The sequence below is a fragment of the Gymnoscopelus microlampas genome (genome assembly GCF_963454915.1).
Source record: "Gymnoscopelus microlampas genome assembly, chromosome: 14".
Classification (NCBI taxonomy): Eukaryota; Metazoa; Chordata; class Actinopteri; order Myctophiformes; family Myctophidae; genus Gymnoscopelus; species Gymnoscopelus microlampas.
In genome coordinates, this window is record NC_139951.1 from 26,207,188 (window position 1) to 26,218,047 (window position 10,860).

Sequence of the window (10,860 nt, forward strand, 5' to 3'; positions counted from 1 at the left end):
TGTTAAGTTTCCCCGCAATCCTGTTTCCTGCGGGGGTCTCCTGAACATATGAATAAACATGATTCGATCCTAAAAGTTGGTGTGGAGAGTTAACTTGACTTGACAAATCAAAGAAGCGTTCGAAGGCAGGTAGTTAAAATGTTAAGGTTAAGAAATCTCATCCTAATACGTGTCAAAATGTGTCACGGGTAATCTACAGTTCCACACCACACGATGCAGTAATACTGGTGGCCAACCTAATAACACGTCTGTCATTTAATATGTGCACTGTTGAGTCAGTGTATATAACTTAGGCAGCTAGAGGTCAGACAAACTGAGTGGTACTGCCAGTCCGTTAAAGTGTTAATTATTGTATTCCTATTGAATCCTATCTAAAGACCACTTGATTTGGTATTATGTTTTGGGGGTATTATTTATAAACGTTGCATACCCAAATATACTGGTGTTTTCTCTTGTATCCGTTCAATAATACTTTTTAATCTGAATGTAAAAAGACAAATCCTCCCAATATAGCCTAATAACACGAGCATAGGCCTGTTTTAAATCTATGGGGGGATAGAAATCCCTGCAGTGAGTTACCTAGACAGAGGTACGCAATGTCTGACACGCCTCTACCCACTGGCTGAGAGCACAGTTTGTAAAAGACTCGGACAACTCAACCATGTCGTTATTAGCGTCTAGACGTAAAGAACATACATAAAGAAGAAGATTCACAACTTGCCGGGACAGAAACGATGTCAAACGGCGGATATTCAACCACGCACAATTTCTACCTGTAAGTTTCTCAAAATTTATATTTTATAAGTTTTCGCGAGAAGATGCCGACTGAAATGCAATCTGTATGATTCAACAGGTGCTCACGTTACACCTAAACGGGTTACCTATCGAACATGTTGACGCCAGAGGTCGCTGTGTGAGGATTTGGTTTTGTTTTATATTGAAAGTAATAGATCATATTTTGATCCCACCTGTGAAATGGTGATATGTTTCAAGTCTGTTTTATAAGGCTGAAAGGCTTTGTTAAAATTGCCCAATGACATGCCGTGGAAACGTTCTACAGCAGTTTTTTCTCATAAAATAATAGTCTAATTAATCGTTGTTTTCTATTAGACAGCATTTATCAAGATGAAACGAGCAATATCACCTAGCCACGGCGACCAATGCAGTCACAGAATTCGATTGGTTACCAATTTCACCTTAGCACCTGTCGGTTTTGGTCACATAATAATAAAATGTGATTCTAACCTGTTAAAGTAGCCTAGCTATTATGTGTGTATGCATAACGAAACAATCGCTAATTTGGCAAATATACATTTTGAATGCACTTTCTTGGTGAAGTTAATTCACGTAGGTCTTGTTTTTAAATAGTCAACAACACCCTGGTGTAGCCTAGTGGTCACACCACAGTCAGTTCCTCGAGTTTCAGTCTGAGGTCAGGTGTTCTGGCATAATGTCAAGAACTGTCGTTGAACCTGTCAAGAACTATTGTTGAACCGTGACTTGTCTGCTACTCAGACCGTCTGTCTGTCTGTCTTCAGATTGGTATTTTAAGGTGCAGCGTGGGCCAAGAAAGAAATGTATTGCGTTTGAACAGTTACAGATAGATTTAGAATTACTTTCAAACCTGAAAGTTTGGCCAAGCAGGTCAGAATAAACTGCAATTCCTTTGCACTGGCTCTACTAATTATGAATGAACTAATTAAGAATTTACTAATGTCGTTTTCATATTCATTTGTATCTAGCAGATGATTGTAGTCAGTTAGTCTAAGAAGTGATTGTAATCAAATGACACCCACCCAACAACTAGTGTCACTGGCCATGCACCACAGAAAATGCCTTCAAAAGGCTTGGTGAATTCTGAATAGGCTAGTATAGTGCATCTGGGACACATTACCTTTCATTGTTGTTGACTGTCTTGGGTAAGTTGATTGCCTATATGTGTACAAGTAGGCCTATGCTGCCACTGCTGTTACCCCATCAGAACTCTCTCACACACACACACACACACACACACACACACACACACACACACACACACACACACACACACACACACACACACACACACACACACACACACACACACACACACACACACACACACACACACACACTTCTCTCTAATAGCAACCTCACCTGAATGTTGGGGACACGTTTAAACCACTTTTTCTCAAAGAGCCTTTGTGTTCATTGTTCTCTTTGAAAGCTCCTGATATCCTGCACTGTTTGCCATGAAGGGGGAAAAAGCAATTACTGAACCTCACCCTGCCGGCCAAGCAGTCCATTCTATTGAACCAATTTGTCCCTTTCCAGAACTGCTGGCTGGCAGCATTCTCCAAACACGGGCCAAATAAAAAAACAAAATTGTTGAACAGAGCCGAATTCAAGGACTAGAGTTGGACAATACGTTGGACAGTTACCCATAAACACATAAGACCACCATGCTTCTAACTCAATCTGTCCTCAGGAAATGTTGTCTACGTTTATCGATTTGTTTCAGTTGGGGAACCAGATGGTTGATTGTTTTTTTGTTTGTTTGTTTAATTTATTACACTATTCTCCAGGGTACCACATTTTATTGTCTGGGCTAGGCTTTAAATTACAGAACAAATATTCATTGAATTTGTTATCCAAGGGAATTCTTGTTTACTGACAAACTAAGCCACCTACGTATATGAAACCACTATTTAATCAACATCGCACACAGTTGATAGTGGAAAGACAGAAAATCTGAATTGCTTTTCACATTGGATGAGGACAGCAGGATCTCACAAAACAGTACAATGGGACAGCGACAAAATAAACAGACTGTACACATCACGGTACAAATGCACATACAAATAATAATATTGCAGAATATGCTGTGGTATGTTTTGGTCTGGTTTTGTCTGATTCCAGACAAATATATTGTTACATGAACTGGGGGAAACTGCTTTATTTCCAACCAACTTAACAGGCGTTGGGACATCACTATTGAATGTTGAGAAATTATCATGACGATTTGGCGTGTGGAAAGTCTGGTTCACAAGTTGTATTTGGCACTGGTCCATATTATGCTATTTTCATACATACGTTTATACGTCACTAAAGTGTGACTCAATCCGCTTAGGAGTATCACTTCTAAGCTGTGTGTGTGCGTGTGTTTGTGTTTTAACAGCATTTGAAAAATGTAACTGTTAAAGAAAGATGCTTATAATGCTGGGATGACCTGATAGCTGAGTGGTTATATGCTAGAGTGATTAGGGCGTGTACCACATAAGCTCTAATGCCTCACAGCGAGTCCCCAGTTCGATACCTGCCTGGCAGGACCATTTTATGCATGTCACTCCCCTGCTCTTTGCACGCATTCCCTGTCTCTCTCTTCACTCTAACTGTCTGAACATAGCATGAAAATGGCAAAAACATAAAGAGGGGGAAAAAAGGCTGGGGCGTTCTTTGCTTTATATGTTAAGGATACAGTGCTACTAAAATGAGAGATACAAGGAATTTAATTTGAATATTTGGTTTGTGTTCAATGTCCGATGCCAACAGCTATGTATTGTGTAAGAGGTAAGGGCAAAGTTACCTGTTTTTGACCATCTAATGGTGCAATATCTGTATAGTGGAAAAAGTAATTACTGTGGGCTTTATCGCAATCCATGATGACACATTTATGACTTGAACGTTAAGCAAGGAGGTTTAAACCTGCTATTGGACATAGTACTGGCCGATATGGCGATTCCTTTTTGTTGTCAATGTTGGCATCCATTATGTTTCTATTTTGTAATTTCCTCTAAACATCTGTATTTGCACGATCCTACATCATACCTGTGTCGGTTGTGTGATTTATAGGCCACACTGTTTAAAGATACTTTCATTTTTTTACATATTTTAGATTTCTTGATATAGTTCTCTGTCATGTTAATTCTAATATATCGGATACATTGCCTCAATTAATAACAAGACCTTCCTGTCTGTATGCTTGAGAATCCTCTCTCCAGTGGTGGAAAATAACTAAGTACTGTACTTAAGTACAATTTTGAGGTACTCTTACTTTACTGGAATATTTCCAATTTTAAATACTTTTACTTATACTCTACTACATCTCAGATGTTTTTACTCCACAACAATTATTTGAAAACTTTAGTTAGTTACTTTCCGATTTTGATAATTATTACAAAACATAATGTATATTAACCACTTCAGCCCTATACATTTTTATAGCTTGTAGATCTGCTATTTTTCAAAAGATTACTCTACATTTACAAAGCTTGGGAAATGGGACATTATGCATAATCAGTACTTTTACTTTTGGCACTTTAAGTATATTTTGATGCTTGATACTTTAGAACTTTTACTTAAGTTAAAATATGTGAGTAGTTCCACCATTACCTCTCTCTCTCCCTCAGGTGAGGTGATGGAGGTGGAGGGTTCTTGGATGGAGGTGTTCGAGGGCCAAGAGGAGGCTGGTGGAGAGGATGCACTACTGGGGAGTTCCACCCTCACCCTGACCCCTCTGGTACCCAACTCTATTTTACGTCGATCACAGCCTGTCTCCATCAATACAAACAGGTACCACGCACGCACGCACGCACGCACGCACGCACGCACGCACGCACGCACGCACGCACGCACACACACACACACACACACACACACACACACACACACACACACACACACACACACACACACACTAAACGTGACTCAAGTAGGCGGTGGATATTGACTCACTTCATCGAGCGCCTTTCAGGCCATGAGTCATGTCATCTGGTATTTTAACAAAATGGCTAGTTTCCTAGAGACAAAGAGATTCTTTCCTAAACACTGACCAACCCTTGAACACACAATGAAGTCAGGAGTCATAAATAAAAGGCATTTGGAGAGTGCTGAGTCACTTAGAATACCCCAAAAACAGAAGTTGTTTTTCTTTCACTTCCTTGATTTATTGCTCAGTCTTATCTTTCTAACTTCTCTGCTCTAACATGATTTAAAAATGGAAGATGTAGTTGAATTTATTGTCCAGAAATAATGAATGGTAATTAAAGGAGAATGTGCACTCATAATTTACCATGGATCATTTCAACAACTTTTCAACCATTTCAGGGGAACCTGAAATGGTTGGTCCACAGGCCTGTTAAAAGATCGCACATCTTTCAAGTTTAGTGTCATGCACATTTATTTGTGAAAAGATGTTTTAGCTAATTATAAAACAAATTATATTGGATGCACAGATTGTCCTGACTTTGTTGAAACGATTGATCTATCTTATTTACTTTTCTAGGACGAAAGGCATGGAGTCTCTGTCTACCTCTGTTCCCTCCATCCCCAACCCTTTTCCAGAACTATGCAGTCCTTCTCAGTCACCAGTTGTCATTGGGTCATTCCCGCCTCCATCAAGTGACAAACATGTAAGTTCAAAGCTTACTCTAGCACCAACTCCTATCCCCATCTCCACCACGTGTGGAAAGGAGTATGATGGATAAGAAGATGGTGTATTTTATTTCTTACACTTATCATGTAACTTCCTGTTCCTGATTTTAGTCAGAAACCAGTCAGATGCCATCCCATTTCACCAGCCCACTTTCAATAATTCCTAAATCTAGGTCAGTATCTATAGGCTACTGACGTAACCCCGGTTTTATGATATAGGGAACGAGAGTTTCAAAGTGTAATGTTTAGCAAATGTTAGGTGATAAATATGTCATTGTTCTCCCTTATCCACTGTGATCCACACAACATTTTTACTGAAAGACAGCATGGTCAGAACTCAGGCTGCTGCCGCCAGCCTCTACACGGTTAGTCACAGAACATTTTGAAAAGTGTCCATGAATAATAATTGAGACAGATGTTTCCACATTAAAGATTTATTAATCTGCCAGGACAAATCCCAGCATGCATATTGATCATCCCAAGACAGTGGACCATTAAGGTTTAAACCACTAAAGAACACAAGCAAATTGCCTGTGTTAAATCTGTCTAATTTGTTTGTTCACTGGGTGTGAACTGTGTTGCGTCTCTGAGGGAGTTAATAGGTTGTGGTTCGCCGTGTGACAGGCAGAGGCCCGGGAGGATATTATACACTGTAGTTTAATATCGGTTGTGTCACCATGCCTGTTCTTGTTTATTATGATTGGCAGATGTTGTCAGGGCAAGGTTGTCTGTAATTAACGTTGAGCAACAGTCTTTCACCGTGCCACACTTGCCCTGAAGGATCTCAAAGTACTGAAGCTGTACTTGATACAGAATCACAAGTCTAACACTAAACCTAAGCTACAACGCTGAGATAGCCCACACAATGACCACACTTTCTATCCTTGAGTGAACTTTGTCCTCCTTAAGGTAGAGGAGCAAGGACACACGCATGCACGCACGCACGCACACACACACACACACACACACACACACACACACACACACACACACACACACACACACACACACACACACACACACACACACACACACACACACACACACACACACACACACACACACACACACACACACACACACATACTGAATAACAAACATGACATAATAGTGTAAGCCAGACACAGAACCGGGATAAATAACGAATGAAGATGAATTCAGCCTTTTTGATTAATATTTAGATATTTTGACCACTTTATCTGTGAACAGGAAAGGATGACATAGGAAAATGTGCAGTCTCCATTTGTAAAGCCACCCAAAAGGATATGGAAATATGACTTCCATAAATGCATTAAATGCATTTATATCCCTCCTGACAACATCGAATTAAAGCGATGTTTCCTCAATAGAAACTATAATTTCTGTATTACCTTTCTGATTTATTTAGCTCGCTGTCTAATTCCAGCATTGTCAGTAGTGTTTGATTTCTTTGCATGCATTGAAAAGCACCACAGACAGATTTGACCTGCTGTATGTTTTTCTGAAAGGTTTGCATTTCTAGGTCAACAGTTGCCTTAGGCAACCTGAACCATAAAATCTATTTGTTATGGTTGATCGGATAATGTCAACACCTTTGCATTTCTTGGAAGATAGTGGTACATCATCATGGCAGTGCAGAGCTGTATGTGTGTTTGATTTTGATTCCCAGTCTTGTCACGCATCTTTTTGCGTTTGGGGCCCTAGTGTAGGGGCTCCAGTCCGTACTGCATTTTTTGAGTAAAGAGAAATTCCGCCCTCCTGTTTGATAAAACCACTCTGCAAACAAAAGTGCACTGAGCGGATATTGAGCTGAGTGGCTTCTCCTGAAAGAATGTTCCTGCGATGCAATCCCCCCCCCCCACGAGGCGGTACTCCTGTCGGTACATAGCTATTATCTGTCCCAGATGCCGTCGGCTCTCACCCAACCAGTCTGGAACAGTTGACAGGCAGCTCCTGTTTTCAGGTAGGGCAGGTTCTTCCTCCAGCGGTTGCTCACAGAAACCAGACGGTGCTGAATGCTCACTGACCGCTGGATAACCTTCACCCGTCTCACTTCAATGACCTTGGGAACCCGTGCCACACCGCCTGTCTGGCTGCCTTTCCCATCAGACCTGTTCCAGAGCAGAACGATAGGAAAGAGGCTGTAAAAGCAATAGACAATAGAGAAGAGAATAACATGATACTGTATATTCTTATGACTTCATGCTTAACTTGACAGCCCACAGAGAACAGGAGTGGAAAAACATTAGGGAAAGAAGGGATTAATAATGTTCATGCTTTTACCCCAGTTCAGTGAGCCACTGAAAGGATAGAAAAAGATAGGTGGTAGTGAAAATCGGCACGAAATTCCAAGACAAGGTAGAGAGAAATAGTGGCCATGTTCTGGTATCTCCACAGCTGGTGTCAAAGCCTATTAGATAAAAGCTGTTTATGTCCGTCTCTCACTGCAGCTCAGATGAAAGATGCTTGGCTTCACATCTCAACATCCCATCTTGAGAGGAACTGTACTGGTACAGAGCCAGCACAAGCTGTTATATGTTCTCCTCTGCAGTCTTATCATGCTACCACCAGAGTCTGCGGCTCATCATTTATTTTGGCATAATACTGTTTAAGACATTTCGTCTTTATTAGACTTTTTTTGGAGAGATGGGAAAGATGGTGGGTGGGACATTGACGGGGAGACACAGGACATAGGCCAAGTTCATAACCCTGGGACGCTAGTTGAGCCTTGCCATTTTAATGTTGTTTCTCTTGCATCAGAATGGGTTAAGTGTTTCTGTTGTCGTCTTGTAAACGCAACTGTTTACTTTCATTAGTATGCATTACTTGTTTGTACAGAATGCTGTGGTATGTGAATGATACCACATTCACATTGGTACACTCACCTCTATTTGACATGCAGTCTGGTGTTAAGCACCAGTGCATTTGACACATTCTCCATTTAACCCAACAATTATCAGTTAACTGAAGTGGAATTGGACTGACTACAAGACATGTTACAACAGTCTAATCCTGGATGCACAGTTGCGGTTGCAGACCAGGCATGTAAAATCAGTGTTGGGGTAGCTTTGCACGCTACCACGCCATGATTCTTTTTTTACAAGGCGTTGTTTTGTGCTGATTTTCCATATTTCCAATTTCCATATATATTTATGTATGTGAGGAGTGAGATCTGCCAGTAGGTATGGCAGGTAACAAGCTCATCAGATGAAGAGGTGTTGATCTGGTATCTCTTCGTGTGATCTTCATTTGGCCTTTGAACCACTTCTTCTGCTCACCAGCAGTGCATTGGTCAAGGCGTTCTGGCTGTAGAGGACTTTGCGAAATTGATTCAAAATACAAGGGGAGTTAGAAAGTCTCATTTAAGAAATGTATGGGGAGCTCTAAATACAATATTTTTTGGTGCCACTGTATTGTTTCTGGCTGCAGAAATATGTATTTTTCTATACTGTATATTCAGGTTCCTGACATAAATAATAGACTAATAGTAAAGCACTTTACGATAGTGTCTAATAACACAGAGTTGTCTACTGCTGCTGTGGCCATCCATGCATACTTTGTCTTTCGAGTGAATGCCCGCAGCACATCCCATGCAAGTTTATTAATTGTTATTTGACTTGACTGCTGCTGAAACACTGCTGTTTCCCTTATCATAAATAAAGATGGAAAGCTATCTATAGATCTCTGTCTATGGTGTATCTCTCTCTAGATAAAGGCATTTCTCACTCTCTCTCTCTAGCTAATAAAGGTGTATGGAGAGGACAATCATAGCAGGTCGGTGTGGGTGTCTCCTGGAACCACTGCCAGGGAGGTTTGCCACCTGTTGGTGCAGACGGCGCACTGTAGTGACCAGGAAAACTGGGCACTCATTGAACTCCACCCTACTCTGGGTCTGGGTAAGATTCTGTATTCAGGGTGTCCCAGTGGGGTAATGAGGGGGGGGGGGGGGGGGGGAGTAGAATGAACTTCCACATGTTTTATGCAGATGCAGCTGGTGAGCCCAGGTGTATAGCCAGTCCACACCATTCGCAACTACTTGCAACAAAACCATTATAAGACCAGTCCACACCAATGCAACTACTTGCAACTGACATTTGGGGATAATGGTTGCAAGCGTGGACTGGCCTTATCAGAGGAGACACGTGGTTGTCTACACCAGTGTTTCCCAAACAGTGGGTTGGGACCCATTTGTGGGTCCCGGACACATTTATTTCCTACATTTTGTCTTTAATTACCGTATTATTATTTCAAAACATAAAAAATAAATAAAAAAGCAACATTTTTCATTAATTAGAAACTTAATGAATTTTTCTAAAGAATTTCATTAAAATAATTAAAATGATGAAAATCTAAGAAATTACACAAATTATAAAACAAATGTTTAAGAAGTAGTGAAAATAGTAGTGAGCTTATAGATGGGCTATTTTCATTAGTTTGGGTCCTGGGGAGACGTCAAATCTTTTATGTCTCGAGCTAGGGGACCAGTGGTCTACACCGGTACACCCTCCCCAGGTCAATAGTAGGGGTTGGCAGCGACAGAGGTAGACATGGAGGGAATAGTCTCTATGCATAACTCTAGTCCCAGATTTCCAGAAGGTGGCATACCGGTTTCCTGTTCCGGTTAATTTCCCCATTGCTTCATTTGATTGGCTTGGCAGCAGGTTTAAATCGGAAGCACAACTTCACATGTGTTTCCTGTTCAAATCTGCTGCCGAGCCAATCAAACGAAGCTATGGGAAAATGATCCGGGACAGGAAATGGGTATGCCTCCCTCTGGATATCTTGGACTACATTTATTAAATTGTAGTTAGATTGTAGTTAACCCATTAAGACCTGAGGTAGGTTCTACAAATGCCTTCTAAATCAATAGTTCTCACTCTTCCAAGAATTTTCCAAAATGTTCAAAAATAGCAAGATGTACAAACTTGTATATCTGCTATTTTTGAATAGCCAATGCAAAAATCTGAAATGACGCAGATGCTTTCCCGGTTTTAATGGTTAAATTCAATATAGCTAACTGAATTTAGATTTATTTATTTTGGGACTTCAAGGGACACCTAATTTTATATTCTCCCTCCATAAATAGTTCAGTGATTCTCAGCCATGTCGATACACTGAGTCAGATAGACAAATAACTGCTTTAATTGAGAAATATTTTAATATATTGGGTTTTGGCTTTTTCAACTCCCATTGGAGCAATCAAATGTTGATATAATTTACTATAGGCAGATTAAGATAAAAAGTATTGGCAAACTTGACAGCTATCAGACATAAGGTAGGAGTAAATATATATATATGTCTGGCTAACCTTTCTCTCTCTCGCTCTCTCTCTCTCCCCCCCCACACACACACACACGGTCTTGTTTCCTCAGAGAGGTGTCTTGAGGACCATGAGGTCGTGCTGGAGGTCCGGGCCACCTGGCCTCTCAAAGGAGACACCAAGCTACTATTCCGCAAGAATTACGCAAA

The 10,860-nt window shown here is 40.7% G+C and overlaps 1 protein-coding gene across 1 annotated transcript in view; it reads left to right on the top strand.

The window, feature by feature from the left end:
* Positions 1–620: 620 nt before the first annotated feature.
* The window catches only part of grb7 (growth factor receptor bound protein 7), a 21,129-nt gene continuing 10,889 nt past the window's right edge, over positions 621–10,860 (top strand). The window contains exons 1-5 of the mRNA XM_084079184.1: positions 621–775; positions 4,389–4,551; positions 5,264–5,390; positions 9,131–9,287; positions 10,764–10,860. The exon at positions 10,764–10,860 is cut by the window's right edge and continues 25 nt beyond it. Coding sequence (XP_083935310.1) covers positions 4,397–4,551; positions 5,264–5,390; positions 9,131–9,287; positions 10,764–10,860 — 536 coding nt within the window. The 5' untranslated portion in view covers positions 621–775; positions 4,389–4,396. The remainder of the gene's footprint in view (positions 776–4,388; positions 4,552–5,263; positions 5,391–9,130; positions 9,288–10,763) is intronic.